At 41.3% G+C, this 23,106-nt stretch overlaps 1 protein-coding gene across 5 annotated transcripts in view; it reads left to right on the plus strand.

The window, feature by feature from the left end:
• The window catches only part of dock10 (dedicator of cytokinesis 10), a 342,639-nt gene that overhangs the window by 53,790 nt on the left and 265,743 nt on the right, over window positions 1-23,106 (plus strand). For 3 of the 5 annotated variants that reach the window (XM_072572747.1, XM_072572751.1, XM_072572748.1), the window contains exon 1: window positions 15,970-16,178. The exons of the other annotated variants lie outside the window; for them this stretch is intronic. In XM_072572747.1, coding sequence (XP_072428848.1) covers window positions 16,017-16,178 — 162 coding nt within the window. In that variant the 5' untranslated portion in view covers window positions 15,970-16,016. Of the gene's footprint in view, window positions 1-15,969; window positions 16,179-23,106 lie in introns of those variants that run through there. 5 annotated transcript variants of the gene reach the window in all.

A 23,106-nucleotide genomic window follows, 5' to 3' on the forward strand; every position in this document is an offset into this window, starting at 1 on the left:
CCTCCAAAGCATCATGGTCTTTTCCAACCCCACCTTCCATGTTGAGTTTCTACCTTCTTCACAATTATTTCCCCCCTGCATCCTGGCATATTGCATCCAATCCCCAGAATTAACTTGACAATTTCTTCAACACCTTAGTCGTACCTGATATTCCCCATGACTTTCATTGTGCAGACTCAAAGGAGATACTGCTGCCCATCCTAAGATCGACTGGTCAGATGACTGATCTGTTTGTAGTTGCCCGACTGGCTTACCATGACTCCCTGGAGTAGTTACACTGAATCTATAGAACTGCCCATGGTCTAGTTCCTGTAGGGATAATGATTTCCTGACCCAGACCAACCCAAATGGCTGACTGAAGATGTTGCAGTACCTGGGTTAGTAGTGAACACTGCCCTTGAATTACTGTGATGACCTCTCCTGACTGAAGGCCTACTCCCTTGATAAAACTAAAGCCAACACCCATCAGAGTTTCAGACATGGCCATTTGGTTTGAGCACATTGAGTGTGTTTGCTGCATTTATTCCTGCTGCATGCTTCAAATGTAATATTGATGTAGCACGGACCCATACAGCATCATGTCTACCACCTTGACTGATTGCTGCTGGCAACCATGACAAGTTGCCTGGTTTTGTATCTATGTTAAAAGGAAAGTCAAGACAGAGGTATAGTGAGCCATGAAACTTGCCTAATGGCACAAAATGCAAAAAGACAAGGCATGGCACAGTAAGGTAAGCAGCGATGTCATGAACATTGAAGTAAATAGATGCTAAGATAGCAAGTGAGAAATCCTGAAAACCACCCTGGTCAATTCCATGATCTGTGTGTCCAAAGTGTCCTGGCAGCAGCGTTGCAATGAATGGTGTAAGTGTATTCCAAAGTGCGGCATCGAGGTTCGAAACACAGAAGTGCCATTATAATATGGAGAACCTGGTAAATGCCTGATGCCAATACCCATGGATGGAGCAGTGTTGGCTGTCACTGCCCATGGAGTGGGCACTGAGATGTTAGTGACTACTACCGAAGTTGGAGAGGGCCAGAGGAACAGGTGTCAAGTTGGAGTCGCCAGGTAACCAGTCTGATTTTCAAGTTGGGAATTGTTGCTACCTAGTATCTATCCAGCGGGTGGGAAAATGGAAGATGGCATACAAATGAGCTGAGGTTAGGTAGTAATGACAGGCTAATTCATACAAATGGATGCAAGTGGACCTCTCAGAATTTGCTTGAAGAATCAACAATTTTGCTCTTGGCATAAGAATCTCATTACTGGTGATTTTGCCTTAGTTTTCCAACTTTGTTACCAATGCCTATGCCATTCAAGAACTGGGAAGATTTGACCTGAAGGTTGTTTCCTTTCTTGAAGAAATGTCAAATCTTTGAGGACACAAAGACATTTAGCATTATTTACACCTGAAAATAGTTTCATAAAAAGTTGTGGGTCAAAGTGTTAATAGGCAATTTTTATAACCAGCATTTTCCAATTCTGTGGAATAGAGCAAAGAAACCAATTTACAACTAAATGGTATGTTATGATGTGCTGAAGAAACCTCTTAATCGGAGCACCTAAAAGAGCAAACCATTCAATTTGTCTTATTGTTTTGGTTAATCAGAGACAAAATTCCTTGGGGAGTTAATTGGTGCCTGTGGCAGAGTTCTTTACAAATGACTATTCTCATTGACAGGATGCCATTAGCTGGCGTGTACTGAATTAAAAAGCATGTGTTTTCATTGTTAATGTTCCAAAAAAAAGCCTCTAATTTCATTCTTGTGTTCAATTGCTTTGAATTTAAAAAACTACATTTACATTCCAGGCTACAAGGGAGTTTGGAACTTGAAGTATGCAGACAGAAGCCTTCTGTAAATGCATTGTGCATTCAGGCAGTGGGGCTCATAGGTTTTTGAGGAACTACATTCATTTATCAATACTTGGCCTTTGAGATTTGCAACAAGTATCTATGATGGAGTAAATACTGGTTGCAGAGTAAGGTTTTCTTAAGCATGAGGAAAAGGTGATGATATTGCTTGAACTTTGTGAACTGTTTTCAACACTAGTCTATCATTTGATGAACTATATCTCAAATGAGGCATCTATTTATGTCATATTTGTTATAATGTAATTCCTACCTGATATATCACATTTGAGGAAAACTGGCAGAGAATGGGATCATGTTAGAATCCTGAAACAAATATAAGTGTCAGGGCCTTACCCATCACACTGAATGTCAACAGCCTGGAAAAGTTCTGCTATTGCAAAATACTGTCACGTCTTTCATGATGTTGCTAAACTGAGGCACTTCAAATCACCTATCAACCAAGATCAAATAAGCCACAAATGCACCACTTACAGGAGCATTGTCTCTTTTTTAAATCTTGAACAGGTAGCAAACACATCTGAGGACAATTTTCTTTTCTGTATGGGAAGATTACATTTTAAAAGTCACCAAGCCTTCACCAAGGTGTGAGCTGCCTGCCTTATTTTGTATCCATAGTACATTCCAGATGGATATACTATACCCTACATATGCATCAAATGGAAGTTTAGCTATTTTTCCTCTTCATCAGTCCTCCATATCACTTCGATCCCAGTCTACTGCTCCTATAAATGGTCATATGATACTTCTACTTTCCTATGTTTGAACACTTCTGTTTCCCCAGTGACCCTATTCTTACTCTGTTATCACTGATTGGATTCTCTCTCCTTCTATATCCTGTTTGTGGTTTTTTCTTTCAAATTAGATGTCTAATTCTGGTCTTTTGTAGTATTTGCCACCTCTACCAGTATGTGGAATTGAGTAAGAGCTGTTTGAGCAGGTTAACTGTCACTAATCCTCCTTTGTTTTTGTTTTGTCTTGGGGTTATCTAACTGTTATTGTAGTACTCTCAGAAGTGTCTGTGGAAGAGGCCCTTTTAGAATCATAGAGTCATAGAGATGTACAGCATGGAAACAGACCCTTCGGTCCAACCCATCCACGCTGACCAGACGTCCCAACCCAATCTAGTTCTATCTGCCAGCACCCGGCCCATATCCCTCAAAACCCTTCCTATTCATGTACCCATCCAAATGCCTCTTAAATGTTGCAATTGTACCAGCCTCCACCACTTCCTCTGGCAGCTCATTCCATACACGTTCCACCCTATGCATGAAAAAGTTGCCCCTTAGGTCTCTTTTATATCTTTCCCCTCTCACCCTAAACCTATGCCCTCTAGTTCTGGACTCCCCGATCCCAGGTAAAAGACTTTGTCTATTTATCCTAACCATGCCCCTCATAATTTTGTAAACCTCTATAAGGTCACCCCTCAGCCTCCGAAGCTCCAGGAAAAACAGCCCCAGCCTGTTCAGCCTCTCCCTGTAGCTCAAATCCTCCAACCCTGGCAACATCCTTGTAAATCTTTTCTGAACCCTTTCAAGTTTCACAACATCTTTCTGATAGGAAGGAGACCAGAATTGCATGCAATATTCCAACAACGGCGTAACCAATGTCCTGTACAGCCGCAACATAACCTCCCAACTCCTGTACTCAATACTCTGACCAATAAAGGAAAGCATACCAAACGCCTTCTTCACTATCCTATCTATCTACGATTCCACTTTCAAGGAGCTATGAACCTGCACTCCAAGGTCTCTTTGTTCAGCAACACTCCCTAGGACCTTACCATTAAGTGTAGAAGTCCTGCTAAGATTTGCTTTCCCAAAATGCAGCACCTCGCATTTATCTGAATTAAACTGCATCTGCCACCTCTCAGCCCATTGGCCGATCTGGTCCAGATCCTGTTGTAATCTGAGGTAACCCTCTTTGCTGTCCACTACACCTCCAATTTTGGTGTCATCTGCAAACTTACTAACTGTACCTCTTATGCTCACATCCAAATCATTTATGTAAATGACAAAAGGTAGACGGCCCAGCAATGATCCTTGTGGCACTCCACTGGTCACAGGCCTCCAGTCTGAAAAACAACCCTCCACCACCACCCTCTGTCTTCTACCTTTGAGCTAGTTCTGTATCCAAATGGCTAGTTCTCCCTTTATTCCATGAGATCTAACCTTGCTAATCAGTGTCCCATGGGGAATCTTTTCGAACGCCTTACATATCTACTGCCCTCATCAATCTTCTTTGTTACTTCTTCAAAAAACGCAATCAAGTTTGTGAGACATGATTTCCCACGCACAAAACCATGTTGACTATCCCGAATCAGTCCTTGCCTTTCCAAATACTGTCCCTCAGCATTCCCTCCAACAACTTGCCCACCACCGAGGTCAGGCTCACTGGTCTATAGTTCCCTGGCTTGTCTTTACCGCCCTTCTTAAACAGTGGCACCACGTTTGCCAACCTCCAGTCTTCTGGCACCTCACCTGTGACTATCGATGATACAAATATTTCAGCAAGAGGCCCAGCAATCGCTTCTCTGGCTTCCCACAGAGTTCTCGGGTACACCTGATCAGGTCCTGGGGATTTATCCACTTTTAACCGTTTCAAGACATCCAGCACTTCCTCCTCTGTAATTTGGACATTTTGCAAGATGTCACCACCTATTTCCATACAGTCTATATCTTCCATATCCTTTTGCACAGTAAATACTGATGCAAAATATTCATTTAGTATCTTCCCCATTTTCTGTGGCTCCACACAAAGGCCGCCTTGCTGATCTTTGAGGGGCCCTATTCTCCCCCTAGTTACCCTTTTGTCCTTAATATATTTGTAAAAACCCTTTGGATTCTCCTTAATTCTCTTTGCCAAAGCTATCTCATGTCCCTGTTTTGCCCTCCTGATTTCCCTCTTAAGTATACTCCTACTTTGTGGTAAGTAGGTAAGTGCTGAATTTTGCTTGTTGTATTCTTTAGACCCATTTTTGTTTTAAAATAAAGGTTAGCTTTAGAGGGATGGCAGTGAAGGCAGTGCAATGTTCCTCCTGCAACATGTATGAGGTGAGGGATGCCATGGACGTCTCTGCTGATTACACTTGCAGGAAGTGCACCCATCTCCAGCTCCTCCAAGACCGTGTTAGGGAACTGGAGCTGGAGTTGGATGAACTTCGGATCATTCGGGAGGCAGAGGGGGTCATAGATTGGAGCTATAGGGAAGTAGTTACTCCAAAGATGGCAGATAGATGGGTGACAGTGAGGGGGACTGGGAGGAAGCAGCCAGTGCAGGGACCCCCTGCGGTCGTTCCCCTCAAGAACAAGTATACCGTTTTGGATACTTGTGGGGGGGACGACTTACCAGGGGTAAGTGACGGGGCTCAGGCCTCTGGCACGGAGCCTGTCCCCGTTACTCAGAAGGGAAGGGTGGAGAAGAGCAGAGCAATAATAATTGGGGACTCGATAGTTCGGGGCACAGATAGGCGGTTTTGTGGGAACGAGAGAGACTCACGTTTGGTATGTTGCCTCCCAGGTGCAAGGGTACGTGATGTCTCTGATCGTGTTTTCCGGGTCCTTAAGGGGGAGGGGGAGCAGCCCGAAGTCGTGGTCCATATTGGCACCAATGACATAGGTAGGAGGAATGCTGAGGATGTTAGACAGGCTTTTAGGGAGCTAGGTTGGAAGCTCAGAGTTAGAACGAACAGAGTTGTTGTCTCTGGTTTGTTACCCGTGCCACGTGATAGAGAGTCGAGGAATAGGGAGAGAGAAGAGTTAAATATGTGGCTACAGGGATGGTGCAGGAGGGAGGGATTTCGGTACTTGGATAACTGGGGTTCTTTCTGGGGAAGGTGGGACCTCTATAAACAGGATGGTCTGCACCTGAACCTGAGGGGCACCAGTATCCTGGGGGGGAGGTTTGCTAGTGCTCTTGGGGGGGGTTTAAACTAACTCTGCAGGGGCATGGGAACCTAGACTGTAGCTTTAGGGTGCAGGACCTGGAGTGTAGGGAGGTTAGGAATATGGCATCAATCTTAAAGGAGGGTGCCTGTAAACAGAAGAGTGGTTTGAAGTGTGTATACTTTAATGCCAGAAGTATACGAAATAAGGTAGGTGAACTCGCAGCGTGGGTTGGTACCTGGGACTTCGATGTTGTGGCTATTACGGAGACATGGCTAGATCAGGGACAGGATTGGCTGTTGCAGGTTCCAGGGTTTAAATGTTTTAGTAGGGTCAGAGGTGGGGGTAAAAGAGGGGGGGGTGTGGCTTTGCTTGTCAAAGATAGTATTACAGCAGTGGAAAGGAAGATGGACGAAGATTTGCCATCTGAGGTAGTTTGGGTTGAGGTTAGGAATAGGAGAGGTGAGGTCACCCTGTTAGGAGTCTTTTACAGGCCTCCTAATAGTCCTAGAATCGTTGAAGAAAGGATTGTGAAGATGATTCAGGAGAAGAGTGACAGTAATAGGGTGATTGTTATGGGAGACTTTAACTTTCCTGATATTGATTGGGAAAGCTATAGCTCCAGTTCGTTAGATGGGTCAGTGTTTGTGCAATGTGTGCAGGAGAGTTTCCTGACACAATATGTAGATAAGCCAACAAGAGGTGAGGCCATACTGGATTTGGTTCTGGGTAACGAACCAGGCCAGGTATTAGAACTAGAGGTAGGTGAGCACTTTGGGGACAGTGACCACAATTCGGTGATTTTTACACTCGTGATGGAGAGGGATAAGTGTGTACTACAGGGCAAGAGTTATAGCTGGGGGCAGGGAAAGTATGATGCGTTGAGGCATGACTTAGGATGTGTGGATTGGAAAAGTAGATTCCAAGGCAAGAGCGTAATTGATATGTGGAACTTGTTCAAGGAGCAACTATTGAGTGTCCTTGATAAGTACGTACCTATCAGGCAGGGAGGAAAGGGTCGTGTGAGGGAGCCGTGGTTTAATAAGGAATTGGAATCCCTTGTTAAATGGAAGAGGGCGGCCTTTGTAAAGATGAGGCGTGAAGGTTCAATAGGGACGATTGAGAGTTATAAGGTAGCCCGGAAGGACCTGAAGAGAGAGCTAAGAGCAGCAAGGAGGGGACATGAGAGGTCCTTAGTTGGTAGGATTAGGGAAAACCCTAAGGCTTTCTATAGGTATGTTAGGAATAAAAGAATGACTAGGGTAGGAATAGGTCCAATCAAGGATAGTAATGGGAAGCTGCGTGTGGAGGCTGAAGAGATTGGGGAGGCACTGAATGAATACTTTTCATCAGTATTCACTCAGGAACAGGACATTGTTGTCGATATGAATACTGAGGCACGAATAAGTAGAATGGATGGCTTTGAGATATGTAGAGAAGAGGTGTTGGAAATTCTGGCAAGGGTGAAAATAGATAAGTCCCCTGGGCCTGATGGCATTTATCCTAGGATTCTCTGGGAAGCAAGGGAGGAGATTGCAGAGCCATTGGCCTTGATTTTTGTGTCCTCTTTGTCTACAGGAGTAGTGCCAGAGGACTGGAGGCTAGCAAACGTGGTTCCCTTGTTCAAGAAGGGGAGTAGGGATAATCCTAGTAACTATAGGGCAGTGAGTCTCACTTCTGTTGTGGGCAAAGTCTTAGAGAGAATTGTAAGGGATAGGATTTATGCACATCTGGATAAGAATAATGTGATCAAGGATAGTCAGCATGGTTTTGTGAAGGGCAGGTCATGCCTCACAAACCTTATTGAATTCTTTGAGAAGGTGACTAAGGAGGTAGATGAGGGGAAAGCAGTAGATGTGGTATATATGGATTTTAGTAAGGCGTTTGATAAGGTCCCCCATGGTAGGCTACTGCAGAAAATACAGAGATATGGCATTGAGGGTGAGTTGGAGGTTTGGATTAGGAATTGGCTGGCTGGAAGAAGACAGAGGGTAGTAGTTGATGGCAAAGGTTCATCTTGGAGTGCCGTCACTAGCGGTGTTCCGCAAGGATCTGTTTTGGGACCATTGCTGTTTGTCATTTTTATAAATGACCTGGAGGAAGGGTTAGAAGGTTGGGTGAGCAAGTTTGCAGATGATACGAAAGTCGGAGGAGTTGTAGACAGTGAGGAAGGATGTGGCAGGTTACAGCGGGATATAGAGAAGCTGCAGAGCTGGGCAGAAAGGTGGCAAATGGAGTTCAATGTAGCTAAGTGTGAGGTGATTCACTTTGGTAAGAGTAATAAAAAGATGGGGTACTGGGCTAATGGTCAGATACTTGGTAGTGTGGAAGAGCAGAGGGATCTTGGTGTCCATGTACACAGATCTCTGAAAGTTGCCACCCAGGTAAATAGTGCAGTGAAGAAGGCATATGGCGTACTGGCTTTTATTGGTAGAGGAATTGAGTTCCGGAGTCCTGAGGTCATGCTGCAGTTGTATAAGACTCTGGTGCGGCCGCATCTGGAATATTGTGTGCAGTTTTGGTCGCCATACTATAGGAAGGATGTGGAGGCACTGGAACGGGTGCAGAGGAAGTTTACCAGGATGTTGCCTGGTATGGTAGGAAGATCCTATGAGGAAAGGCTGAGGCACTTGGGGTTGTTTTCATTGGAGAAAAGAAGGTTTAGGGGTGACTTGATAGAGGTGTACAAGATGATTAGGGGGTTAGATAGGGTTGACAGTGAGAACCTTTTTCCACGTATGGAGTCAGCTATTACAAGGGGGCATAGCTTTAAATTAAGGGGGGGTAGATATAGGACTGATGTTAGGGGTAGGTTCTTCACTCAGCGAGTCGTAAGTTCATGGAATGCCCTGCCAGTAGCAGTAGTGGACTCTCCCTCTTTATGGGTATTTAAGCGGGCATTGGATAGGTATATGGAGGATAGTGGCTTAGTGTAGGTTAGGTGTGCTTTGATCGGCGCAACATCGAGGGCCGAAGGGCCTGTACTGCGCTGTAATGTTCTATGTTCTATGTTCTACTTTCTTTATACTCTTCTATGGATTCACTCTATCTATCTTGTCTGTACCTGACGTATGCTCCCTTCTTTTTCTTAACCAAACCCTCAATTTCTTTAGTCATCCAGCATTCCCAAAGCTACCAGCCTTCCCTTTCACCCTGACAGGAATATACTTTCTCTGGATTCCTGTTATCTCATTTCTGAAGGCTTCCCATTTTCCAGTCGTCCCTTTACCTGCGAACATCTGCCTCCAATCAGCTTTAGAAAGTTCTTGCCTAATACTGTCAAAATTGGCCTTTCTCCAATTTAGGGCTTCAACTTTTAGATGTGGTCTATCCTTTTCCATCACTATTTTAAAATGAATAGAATTATGATTGTTGGCCCCAAAGTGCTCCCCCACTGACACCTCAATCACCTGCACTGCCTTATTTCCCAAGAGTAGGTCAAGTTTTGCACCTTCTTTAGTAGATACATCCACATACTGAATCAGAAAATTGTCTTGGACACCCTTAAGAAATTCCCCTCCATCTAAACCTTTAACACTATGGCAGTCCCAGTCGATGTTTGGAAAGTTAAAATCCCCTACCATAACTACCCTATTATTCTTACAGATAGCTGAGATCTCCTTACAAGTTTGTTTTTCAATTTCCCTCTGACTATTGGGGGTCTATAATACAATCCCAATGTGATTATCCCTTTCTTATTTCTCAGTTCCACCCAAGTAACTTCCCTGGATGTATTTCTGGGAATATCCTCCCTCAGCACAGCTGTAATGCTATCCCTGATCAAAAATGTCACTCCCCCTCCTTTCTTGCCTCTCTTTCTATCCTTCCTGTAGTATTTGTATCCTGGGACATTAAGCTGCCAGTCCTGCCCATCCCTGAGCCAGGTTTCTGTAATTGCTATGATATCCCAGTCCAATGTTCCTAACCATGCCCTGAGTTCATCTGCCTTCCCTGTTAGGCCCCTTGCATTGAAATAAATGCAGTTTAATTTATTAGTCCTACCTTGTCCCTGCCTGTTTGACTCACTTCTGTTCTCATCTGTACCCGTCTCAGATCTATCTCTTTCCTCACTATCTCCCTGGGTCCTACCCCCACCCCACTCCGCCCCCCACGCTCCCCCCCCCCCCAACCGCCACCTTACTAGTTTAAATCCTCCCAAGCAGTTCTAGCAAATTTCCTTGCCAGTATATTAGCCCCCTTCCAATTTAGGTGCAATCCGTCCTTCTTGTACAGGTCACTTCTACCCCAAAAGAGATTCCAATGATCCAAAAATGTGAATCCTTCTCCCATACACCAGCTCCTTAGCCAGGCATTCATCTGCTCTATCCTCCTATTCCTGCCCTCACTAGCTTGTAGCACTGGGAGTAATCCAGATATTACTACTCTTGAGGACCTCCTTTTTAAATTTCTGCCTAACTCTCTGTAATCTCCCATCAGAGTCTCAACCTTTTCCCTTCCAATGTCGTTGGTTCCAATGTGGGCAATGACCTCCTGCTGGCCCCTATCCCCCATGAGAACATTCTGCACCCTCTCTAAAAGATAACAAGGTTTATTGCATGATAGCGATAGGAGTAACCACACTTAGTCAGGCATAATTACTAGGACCTTACGGAACTAGCACAGATACATCTGCTCCCTTTGAAAAGTATAATAGAATTCCTTGCCTCCACCAACAGACTATGTGTAACATCAGGAGAATGGATGGAGCCAACATTAACACTTTCAGAGCCATCATCTTATTCAATATGGCTTCCCCTCTCCTCATGTGTCCCAAGGTGGGGTTGTTAGCTCGTCTTTTCTGGGACAAGTGTCGAAGTTTTCTGGAGAGTAGATGGACAGTGAGAGGAATGGAAAGAATGCACACAGGTTGAAAACTTGGGATTAGATCACAAATCTTAAAACATTTATCCAGCTCACCAAATAATGAAATAAAACTCTTATACTTTGGTCTCTCCTATTTAATCAATGAGCCTTTCTACATATAAAGTCTGGCTGCCTGAACTGGAATGCACCTATTATTCTTGTCTTCAGTTTTGTTATGTGCCAGCTTCTTCTGCAAAGAGGTAAAGGAAAGGATTGAATGTTTGATGGGAATGGGTGCAGCAGAACCTTGTGAGTGTGCTAGGCTATACAAGATGGTGAGCCACCCTAGTAAGTGATTAAAATGTGCATTGTCTACAAAGAGTTGGAAACTTTAGAGGATGAGATGAGTGTGCGCCCTTGAGTGCATCATGTATGTGATGCTGAGGCTTGTAGAATATTTCTGATTATCTGTGCATCCAGAGATAGACTAAATGATGCCCCAATGATTATAAAGTAGCAGAGGGAATATGGTGCCTCTCACCCTTGTAGAGTGCAGGAGATCATTCATTTTTATGCAGCACTGATGCTGTTCATTTTGTGTTTGCCATTACCACTTGTGTTGCCATTTGCTCTTGGCCTAGACCAGTCTAATGAGATGCCTTTTTGGTGCCATTCTCCGGAAACGGTGAAGACCTTCTGGCACCTGCTCACATTTCTGGGCTGATGGAGGTGATCATCACAGGCTGCTTGGAAGTTCCTGGCTTGCAGATAGAGAAGTGGGGTCCAGCTGGCCTTGAAATATGGTGCCAGAGGCTTCAACGCCAGAACGTTCCAGAAGGTGTCAGCCATGGAGTTCAGGCCATCATGGTTGTAAGTGTACCTGAGGTATATCGAAGTATGTCTGCATATGTTTATTCAGTAATAATATCTTGAAATATTATCAATCTGCATGATCATATTCAAGTTTAATAAAGTTCTATTTGCAGTTTTTTAATCAATGTTTGATGGCTGTTTTCAACTTCTTGTATTCAGGATTAGTGGTGCTGGAAAAGCACAGCAGTTCAGGCAGCATCTGAGGAGCTGTAAAATTGACGTTTCGGGCAAAAGCCCTTCATCAGGATTACAGGATTCTTGTATTCCTGTATTCCTGATGAACAGTTTTTGCCCGAAACGTCAATTTTACTGCTCCTCGGGTGCTGCCTGAATTGCTGTGCTTTTCCAGCACCACTAATCTAGAATCTGGTTTCCAGCATCTGCTGTCATTGTTTTTACCTAGCTTCTTGTATTCAGCCAATATTTTAAAATGTGAATGTTCAATGCATAACTTCTTCATTCATTATGTCAGCTGTAATATTGGGCAATGTAATCATTCTGTGGGATCTCGGTTGTTCACATATGAAAGTCTGTGGCAAGTAGCTGTCTCTGATGTTATTTACAGTACGGAAGGTGGCCTTTCAGCCATGCGGATCAATTTCACTCCCTTACCTCAATCCCAATAACCTTGAAAGTTTATTTTGTTCAAATGCTACCTAATTCTAATCATTACCAACTTAATAGAGTTCTTTGAGGAAGTGACCAAGTTGATAGATGAAGGAAGGGCTGTAGATGTCATAAAAATGGACTTTAGAAAGGTGTTTCCCCATGGTAAACTAATGGAGAAAGTGAAGTCACATGGTGTGCAGAGTGTTCTAGCTAGGTGGATAAAAAACTGGTTGAGCAACAAGAGACAGAGAGTAGTAGTTGAAGAGAGTTTCTCGAAATAGAGATAGGTGACCAGTGGTGTTCCACAAGGATCAGTGCTGGGGCCACTGTTGTTTGTGATATACATAAATGATCTGGAAGAGGGCACTGTTGGTATGGTCAGCAGGTTTGCAGATGACACGAAGATTGGTGGAGTAGCAGAAAGCATAGCGGACTGTCAAAGAATACAGCAGAATATAGATAGACTGGAGAGTTGAGCAGAAAAGTGGCAGATGGAGTTCAATCCAGGCAAATGTGAGGTGATGCATTTTGGGAAGTCTAATTCTAGAGTGAAATATACAGCAAATGGCCTTGGGAAACGTTGATGAGCAGAGAGATCTGGGAGTTTAGGTCCATTGGACCCTGAAGGTTGCTGCACAGGTGGATAGAGTAGTCAAGAAGGTACATGGTTTGCTTGCCTTCATCAGATGGGGTATTGAGTATAAGAGCTGGCAGGTCATGTTAAAAATGTGCAAGGCCTTGGTTCAGCTGCATTTAGAATACTGTGTACACTTCTGGTCACCACATTACCAAAAACAAGTGGACGTTTTGGAGAAGATTTACGAGGATGTTGCCTGGTATGGAAGGTGCCAACTCTGAAGAGAGGTTGCGTAGGTTAGGATTGTCTTCATTAGAAGAAAGGAGATTGAGGGGGGACTTGATTGAGAACTACAAAATCGTGAAGGGCATAGACAGGGTCGATAGAGATCAGCTTTTTGCCAGGATGAAGGATTCAATAACGAGAGGTTACACTTTCAAGGTGAGAAGTGAAATGTGTAAGGGGGATACACGAGGCAAGTACTTTACACAAAGTGTGGTAGGTGCTTGGAACGCGTTGCCAGCAGAGGTAGTAGAGGCACACACGGTAGATTAATTTAAGATGCTTCTGGACAGATGCATGAGTAGGTGGGGAGCAGAGGGATACAGATGCTTAGGAATTGGATGACAGGTTTAGACAATGGATTTGGATCAGCTCAGGCTTGGAGGGCTGAAGGGCCTGTTCTTGGGCTGTAAATTTTCTCTTTTGTTCTTTTATTAATCGTTTCCTTATCCAGCACCCTGGTGGTCAGTGAGCTCTAACTTTGTCTTCCCTCTTCTACAGTCCTAAGTATATAACATTGTACATTGGTTATCAAGCTCACTGTATAGTCACTGTCCTTTGTATTTAGCCACTTAAGCAACTAAACAATAGCTTGGTTGCAACTGAGGGCTGTTTAGCTCAATTGGCTGGATAGCTGGTCTGTAACATAAAGCATTGCCAACAACTTGGGTTCAATTCCTACATCAGCTGAAGTTGCTAGGAAGGTGGAGTCTTCTCAACTTTGCCTGAGATGTGATGACCCTCAGGTTAAACTCACCACCGGCACTCTCTTTCTCTCCCTCTAATGAGGGAGCAGCCCAAGGAGCTGTGGTGACTTCACCTCTGAAACAAGTAGCGTTTTACCTAATCTTGCACAGTCCTATTTTGTGTCTTGTAGTTTCACAAATGTATGTGTACATAGGTGACAGTCGCCATGTGAAATACATTTCTCAAACACAGGAAGTTAGAATGCCCCCGAGGTTGATAAATATGGTCATGCAGTAACTCGAGTCAGGTGTTGCAATCTATTTCAATCTTCAAAACCATTTTTCCAATTTCCTGTTATGATGTCTGAACAGAGTAAATAAGATAGAACTTCAGATTAAACTTGTTGATGAAGTCAGCAGGGCTTATGCACCCGTTACTTTTGTTTTACCAACTATTTTAGGTTTTTGCTTTATTTAGCAAATAAAATACTTTAATGCAATATCGTTTTTACTACCTTATATCCAATCCAAATTATTAAATTATCCATACTCAAATCACTATATTATAAATGGAACAGAATAAAATACTGAGAATGTACTGTGTTCCTAGTTGCCACTCATCTAAAATGATGTTGGAACAATGACATATTAAATAACGATATCTACAATCACATAAGTACCATTATAAGGTTGAGAATTACAAGGAGTAGTTTGTAATATTATTACCATAAAGTCCAGATTAGCATAGATATAATTCCAATTGAAGTGTCAAAATATCTCTGCCTCAGCTGCATTTTGTTCAGTGAAGCTTCACAGCCAATGAAGTATTTGAAGTGTGACACTGCTGTAATACAGGGAAACACAGCACCATTGACTCCATACCTGTCAATCTTAAATCCTAATCCTGTGTTTAAATCTCTGCACGACCAGGTTCTTCCCATTTACTGCAATCTCCTTCAGCCCTATGATCATCTTCTAACTCTGCTTTTGACCAACTGTTGTCTCTTGTGCAGTCCCCCAGTTCTGCTTTGGCAATTTGTCCTTTAACTGTTTAGTTGCTGTGCACTGGAATTCCATCCCAAGATCTTTACACATTTCTACTTTACTCAGCTCCTATTAAGGACTTTCTATTCTTGAAGAGGATTGGGTAAATTACCCCATTAATCACTCCTGGAGGCTGCACTTCAGAAAGTGGTTTGATTTGATTTTAAACATAATTTTTATGCATATAATTTGATACTATTTATTGTTGTCAATGGACACTATACTTTAAGGCATTGTTTATAATTTGATACTTTGATCAAACCTCGGTCACTTGTCCAATCTATTCTTCTTTGGCTTGGTGTTTGATTTTAACTGTTTATACTTTGGTGAAATATTTTGAGTACTTTGGGTTATTCCACTATGGTAAAAGCATTGTATAAATGTAAGTCATTATTGTTAAAAACACACAAGTAAATATTCAGTCAGCACGGTGCTTTCTCTGAAGGAACTATCATGATACAGCAGCTACTACTGCGTAGTCTGGTATGCCTTTGATAATGTAACACAAAAATGACAGTGATCATTGCTTCAGATCTTAAGCACCACACAACGTTTTAGCATCTCATTAATACTGTAGGCTTTATTCCTAAAAGCTTTACAGTTGTAAGCTGTTAACTGTCAGTGATGCTTTCCAATAATTATGCATTTCTTGGCATTAGCCTATCAAAGTCTTCCATCTCTGCTTGTTTGTGAGAGAGTGCTGTGGTGGTTCGCTGTGAGATTTAATTGGTCCATGCTTCATGGAAGAAAGCCCTCTGCGTTTACTTAAAATTGATTTGTCTGCAAAGCATCTGCATGTGTGGGCTCAAAACAACTGAGCCATTGAAAAGAAATTTGCACAAGTAACACCAGAGCTGTTTGTTTAGGGAATATAATTTTCTGACATAGAACTGTTGAGTTCAAAATGAGAGAAACAAAACACTCATAGAGCATGAAGCACATTCTAATGTTAATATGAGCAACAGCATCAGATATCTACTTCATCAGCATTATTATGATCATCTTGTGATGAATATGATCAGTTGTAATTATTTCAGTTTTATGCAGTAGTCATTACTTCAACAGATACCCTTTTGCAAAATAAATCCCCAAATGACAGTATGTTTTAGAAATTCAGGTACTCTACTGTTAGAAACACTGATTAAACCTTGGTTATTACAGAATGGAGTGCACTTTAGTACACCATATTCCAGCTGTGCCCTGGCATTACTTTATAGTGCATCAAAGCAATGTAGTTGCTTGTTGTCAGCTGACTTGAAAGCTGATCCGGATTGGAAAACTGTGCTTGCAGCTGCAATGTAGGCTGGTTTCAGGGACAAGGTTCCACTGTCTCTCAGATATAGCATGAGCATTGAAAAAGTAATTCCGTAGGCTTCAGGATGCAGATATGGGTTGCACTGCCAGCATTGTTCTGCTTGAAGCCTTTCGTTCTGTGGTTCACAGGAACTGTGCACATATCTGCACCCGGCACCAGGAGCAATTGTCACTTGAATTTTTGCCACTGGATGAATCTGACGGAATGAGCAGACCCAGAACTCTTCTAATTATGGTATCGTAATGTTTTCTGTATTATTATTTTTAGAATCTTTTAAAATACTGTTGTAATTTTGACTTTCATAGAAACAGTGAAAATCTCTCAATATTTATATGAACATGAAAGGTCAAAACCAGGATTAAATTGTTTTATTATATTACATTACTTAAATCAAAGCAAATGGAAAGCTGAAGTCACTCATTTTCTTCAGTTTTTGGTAAATAAAATGGCACAAAGGGAAAGCGCGTTGTTTCATTTACTAACAGTTTCATTCGCTGTTCACATCTAACAGTGTTTCAGGGTGCTTGTGAGAAAAAAGAATCACTAAATTTTACCTGGTTTCTTTTACTTCTGCTATTGTAATCAAGTTGTTTATAGGCGTTACTCCTTGAAGAATTCACTTGTTGTTTACCATTACTATCTACGTTTTGATATAAAAATATATGATACTGTATTTAGATTCTGTACTTCTTGTGATGGTCAGCTTATGTATTTCATTACATTGTGGCAAAATGGTGACTTTAGAATGCACAGTGGATCATTCTGAGAGAAATGAAGAACTTCTTTTAAAGATTTCTCATCTCTCCAGACTAAATCCTTAAAATATTTTTGAAATCATTTGATTAGGGCAACATGATTTTCATTGAAGGTGGTAGAAACATACATCTTTTTGTACTTTGATATGAGTCTACCATCTCCAGTTTTGTGATTATCACCGTGTAATGGATAATGTCAATAGTCTACTTAAATTCATTGGAGCCACAAAATCTATTTAGTAGAGTGCAGTGGTTAAAAAAAACGGTCGGGACATATTGTGCTCGGATCCATTAACCGATTATGTCATATCACAGCTGTTAACCATGTGAAACATCAACTTTCCTTATTCTAAGGCATAGCCATCTTGAACATTCAGTGTCTGATTCACACTCTGCTGAGTTTAGGTCAAGCATCCTTAGACTTAGGCAAGTGCTGGGTGAGCTTGTGGCTGACAATAAATTTAGGTCAGCTACTCCTGAAAGTTATCTGCTTGAATCCAGCCTGAATGGCTCCTTTTTCAGTGGTCCTGCCTAGTCTGCTGAACACTTGAATACTGCACAGACCATATATGCTAAATAATTGGCATGTGTCTTGTCAGTTCCCCTTACGATCTGTAAAGTGTGTTAGGGCTTGGCCAATGAATATCCTAAAGATGAGCCTACAAATTCCATTCCTCGAGTCAGATTACGACGGTATAGAAGGAGTCACCACCAGTTGAGGCAGAATAAAGGTCCGTGAAGGACTTACATCGTAGCTCACCAACAATTTTGGCAGATTTGACTTCTGGTTTCCCTTCTTAGAATAGTGCCACTTAGAGTTTCTGATTTTTATGCTGGGAGAGTGCTTCTGTTTCCTCACTATAAAAATAAACATAACCCTGTCCTTGGGATTCAAGATGGGATCAAAATGAAAATCAGTATGTAAAGGGAATTTCCATCCTTGTTGTGATGCACAAAATTTGACTGAAAGACAATAATAATAAATCAAGAATATACCTTCAGGAAGATTTAAGATGACTGGAGTGTTTTCCCTATGTAGTGGCTGTATGCGCTTAATATTATGTTGGTTAACATAACAAAAATCCATTTAATTACTTACTAACAAACATAATACAAATTTCACAGGGATAACTTGTTGTCAAAAGTAAATGCATGCTAAGATATTATGCAAAGCAGGCTGCACTGAGAAAATATTGTAAAATTGAATGTAAAGTTAGATAGAGATTTGGCACTACTTCTCGAGTTGACACCTGATGGAGAGAAATTTAAGGCTGTAATTCTAACTGAACTATCAGTCTGACACTGTAAAATTTAAGACCAGAATTATACTGCCAGATGTGCTTGGCTGCAACTCTCATTTTTCTAGGACAGAATTTTGAGTACTTATGGCTGCAGCACTTAGCTTTATCATGAACTGCAAACAGTTTAGAATCTTACTCTTATTATTTTTTTGTAAGTTCTACACACCAATGAAAAGTTATATTTGCAGCCTGAAAGACTGTGAAGATAGCATGTGATTTTGCAAGTTAATGCTCTTACACAGAGCAAACATTCTGGATCCTATGTTCTATTTGATAAATTAGGTAGATTGTATTGACTGAACTTTGTTTATCTACTAATACTGGAACTCACGACTTTCAACTTCCTTTAGTGATACGGGTATATATACTGCTTGTAGCTTATTCATGCTAAAATATTCACAAGATCTGTTTCTTGCAAAACTGATTATCATAGGGAAGAAAGTATTGATATGTGTTAATCCCTAATGCAAGAGGGATCTTTAAGTGTTTTTACTTGTATAGCTTATTTCACATCCTTGTGGCATTTCAAAGTGGCTAACAGCCAAGCTTTTGTATTTGGAAGTGTCTCTGTAAGCGATGTAGATGAACAGGGCACCTAATTTCATTTCAAAGATTCTTTTTTCTACAAATTATCAAGCATTCAGTTCGCTGGAGCTGGAAATCATAGTATGACCGTAGATTTATTGACCTATATTTTCCTGGGTGTATGCTGTGATCCATTTGATTCGAGAGTGCAGCTGACATCAGGAAGACCACCCACTAAGTTGGCAATGACCAAAGTCATTTTACGTATGATTCTGAGTAGTATTTATTCTAGAGCAGAAAAGGCATTTTTTTGTCATCCATTGTGCTTTGTGGTTACCATGCAAAGCAAAATTTTTGAATCAATTAACATATTTATTTCAATTATAGATAAATCCATGTATTTTAACTCTGAGGCTTGTGCCAAATCTATTCCAGAGCAATGTGATAAATGTTACCTGGATTTAAACATTTTACCTGTTGTTGAAATGAACCTCCAAGAATTCCTCATGTACACGATCCATGCCACTAAACTATAATTTGGTACTAATTTAGACTTTACATTAATTGTCACTAAGACAGCAAACCAAGTTGGAAAGGTCACAGGCTCATGCAGCTCTCTCTCCCAGAGGGAGTCTATAATTTTACTTGGTCTGTGGCTAATGTGATAAATAATGCAAAGTCTACAGAAATATAAGATGCTCATTTGCATCCAAGAAGCAATAACTATTCTGTCCTTGAACAGATGGAAAGTGGTTTCTTTTTCAAATCAATGCTTCTCTGCTTTTTATGTGTGTCTGAGAGGTTCAAACATTTTTCTTCCTATTTTGAAATGTACTGTATTTCCCTTCAGTGAATGTTTATGTCATGTTGAAATGTTCTATGAGTTTTGACAATTCGTGGTACAGACTGTTACAGTCTGTATGATTACATCCGCAGGAGAAAGTGAAATGTGTGACAAGCCTGCATTTCTGCAGAAATTTAAACTTGTCTTTTCAAGATATCTTTAGGTAAAGGAAATAGCAATTGACATACATACAGAGAGTTTGTACAAGATAAGAAGATGTATTACAAATTCATGAATAAGTTTGAGGGGATGATTTTATTATAAGTACCCAGCTCTACCAGTATTTGTCACTATTTCAATTAGCAAAGAATCTGAAAAAATGTATGTCTAACCGGGAATAACATTGTGGAGAAAGTGAGGACTGCAGATGCTGCAGATCAGAGTCAAAAGGTGTGGTACTGGAAAAGCACAGCAGGTCAGGCAGCATCCGAGGGGCAGGGCACAGCACGTTTCAGGGCTTATGCCCAACACGTCGACTCTGCTGTTCCTCAGATGCTGCCTGACCTGCTGTGCTCTTCCAGTGCTATATTAACACTAACTAAAGGTCAATTAGGCTTGTTAACTTTGACTTGAATTAAAAAAAAGCTCATTCCATGACATAGCAGAAATTGGCACTCAATACTACATGGCCAAAGTCAGGAAATAAGGGGCACCTGATTCCAAATGTGTTCTGCATGTTTTGGGACACCTTCAAGGTGCCACACACCCACCTCTTTCCACATTGCCTGCCTGATTGAACTTGGTTCCTGACAACACTCACCTCCCTGCTTGCTCTTTAGGAACAATAAAATGAGCACCATACATGAAAATGGAGCTTAACATGACGTTAAACCTCAGGATGATGTTAAATGAAAAATTGGAGAGTAAATTTGGAGAAGAAGGGAGTTGGAGTTCTTCTTTTATATTAAATACAATTGGTGTTTTTATGCCAGGGAATATGAAGAAGGTGTTTGGTGTGCTTTCCTTTATTGGTCAGAGTATTGAGTACAGGAGTTGGGAGGTCATGTTGCGGCTGTACAGGACATTGGTTAGGCCACTGTTGGAATATTGCATGCAATTCTGATCTCCTTCCTATCAGAAAGATGTTGTGAAACTTGAAAGGGTTCAGAAAAGATTTACAAGGATGTTGCCAGGGTTGGAAGATTTGAGCTACAGGGAGAGGCTGAACAGGCTGGGGCTGTTTTCCCTGGAGCGTCGGAAGCTGAGGGGTGACCTTATAGAGGTTTACAAAATTATGAGGGGCATGGATAGGATAAATAGACAAAGTCTTTTCCCTGGGGTCGGGGAGTCCAAATCTGGAGGGCATAGGTTTAGGGTGAGAGGGGAAAGATATAAAAGAGACCTAAGAGTCATGCATAGGGTGGTATGTGTATAGAATGAGCTGCCAGAGGATGTGGTGGAGGCTGGTACAATTGCAACATTTAAGAGGCATTTGGATGGGTATATGAATAGGAAGGATTTGGAGGGATACAGGCAGTTGCTGGCAGGTGGGACTAAATTGGGTTGGGATAGCTTGTCGGCATAGACGGGTTAGACCGAAGGGTCTGTTTCCATGCTGTATATCTCTATGACTCTATGACTCTATCTGTTTAAATCCCCCAGATCCATCCTGTTGTGATATTCTTTGAACCTCTTCCTCAAATCTTGAATAATGGAGCTGCTGAGGCTGATTGGATTGATTGACAGCTCCTGAGGGTGGGGCTTCCTCCTGACTGAGGGGTGGTAGTCCCACCATGAGCCAGTTTAATCTGCCAGTCGTGTATTGTGGTTGCAGGTTGGTTTTCCAAGGAGCCCAGGGTTGTGAGCTTCTGAACTTGATTAAATACAGCCCGCTGGTTCTTTCCTGGCTTACCAATCCTGCTTCATTAACACAGGTCCATAAAGGTCATTATTTTGAGAAATGACACAAGACTCAGGAGCTTTCTCACTAAGTGGGTAACACCAGCCCGTGGCTGCATTGAACAGAAGCAATTACTCCCACGGTCACCTCTTTGAAGGCAAAAACAAAGGAAGTGCCAATTATTCGCTCTTTATTCTCTGGTTAAAAAAAAGCTACTGTATTTAATACAAACAAGAGAATTCCAATTAACTCATCTGTAATTTTTCTGACGATGATGGGCCATGTTAAGCTTTAGCTGCATGGGTGGTGGTCATTCCCTTTTATTTGCGGATAATGTTCACTCATGAATCTTAATGGAAGATGTCAATTATTTCTTAGTTTCTAGTATTTGATTTGATGTTCATTCCCATATTTTTACATTCAATCATCACACTGGGCTGCTGTAATTAATAGTGACAGCATTGAATGCTTTCCTGCTACCAATGTGTCAGTAAAATAAGACTTGCAGTCAATGTGATTGTAATTAACTGCTCAGAAAATATATTTTAGGGTCTAAATATCAGGTTTCTATGCTAATGAATTCATGCAGTGATAGTCAATTGAATTATTAATTATTATTTAACAATGGCAAATGGAGACATGATTAGTTAGCAGAATTTCTATTTAAAATATTCATTTAATCTTGCATTTTGAGTAGGGTGGAGTGGTGAAAGGTTTGGGAAAATCAGAAGAATGATTCAAAAGAAAAGTTTGCAGAAAGTTCTTAAAGGAGAACAGAAGGACAAAGTTCCGTCGTTGAAGACTCTGCCTCTGAGAAAGGAATATAGAGGAAACTAGAGGTGAGGGCCAAGGGGGGGGGATATTGAGTCAGAGGAGTTTGCCAATTTACTATTTTGAGATTGGTCAAATACCTTTAAGGATGAGGAAGATTATGTTGCAGAGTTGGAAGTAAGAAGGTTTAGAGAGACAATATTTAATCACAATAAAACAATATTCTCTCACTGTATTGAATATTTCTTTCAACTCCAATTTGTTGGCAATACTGATGTAAGACTCACTTAAAGCTACATTTGAATCATTTAAATTGATCAGAATGGTCGGGAATAATACATCAGTTCTTTAATAAAGTTATCCTTTGTTGTTGAGCTACTTTGCATTCTACATTCACCCTTGAAAAACATGGCAACATTCAAGACTCCTGTTGCAGACATTCTTTGCTTTAAAATGTTCATTCATGTTCTGCTGATTGAGCAGTAATGGCAACAACAGTCATAATGTAAACTTGAAATCTATACCTGCAATATGGCTGGAACCAGTTAACATGGGGCTTCATGTTCTGGGTAGTCAAAGGGGATGAGTGGCTCAGTGAGAGTAGGTGAGACTATTTTGTTTTATACTTGTACAAAGCAGGTATCAGGATAAGGAATAAAAGGCTGATTGGAAGTGTTATGAAGGTGTAGAGGTATACTGTACCTTTAAGAGATTTAAAAGTTAGCAGAACTACCTAACACAGCACCAAGTGTTCTGAACAAGATAACAATATAACATTTGGTCAAACATCTAGATTAACTGGATTGCCTCGAGATGAAAAAACAAATTCAAATTCGGCCAACCAATTTAAACTATGCCCCAAAATACCAAACTCCATTCAAGTTTGAATTTAGTATTTTGACATTATTAACACCAATGTAACAATCCGATGCTTTGGGGTATAAAACCAGAAAAAAGTTGAACATTTGGAGGAGAACTGCCAAGCCACCAGTATGTACAGACTGCCCGAAACACAGCTCTCTTAAAGGTACTTTTATCTATCAAAGGCCTGTGAAATGGAAATCCCTAAGAGGAAGAAATCTACAGAGGACAATAAAAAGAGAAGATTTGACAGCTGTCTGGTTTT

This window comes from Chiloscyllium punctatum, chromosome 6 (assembly GCF_047496795.1).
Source record: "Chiloscyllium punctatum isolate Juve2018m chromosome 6, sChiPun1.3, whole genome shotgun sequence".
NCBI classification, from domain to species: Eukaryota; Metazoa; Chordata; class Chondrichthyes; order Orectolobiformes; family Hemiscylliidae; genus Chiloscyllium; species Chiloscyllium punctatum.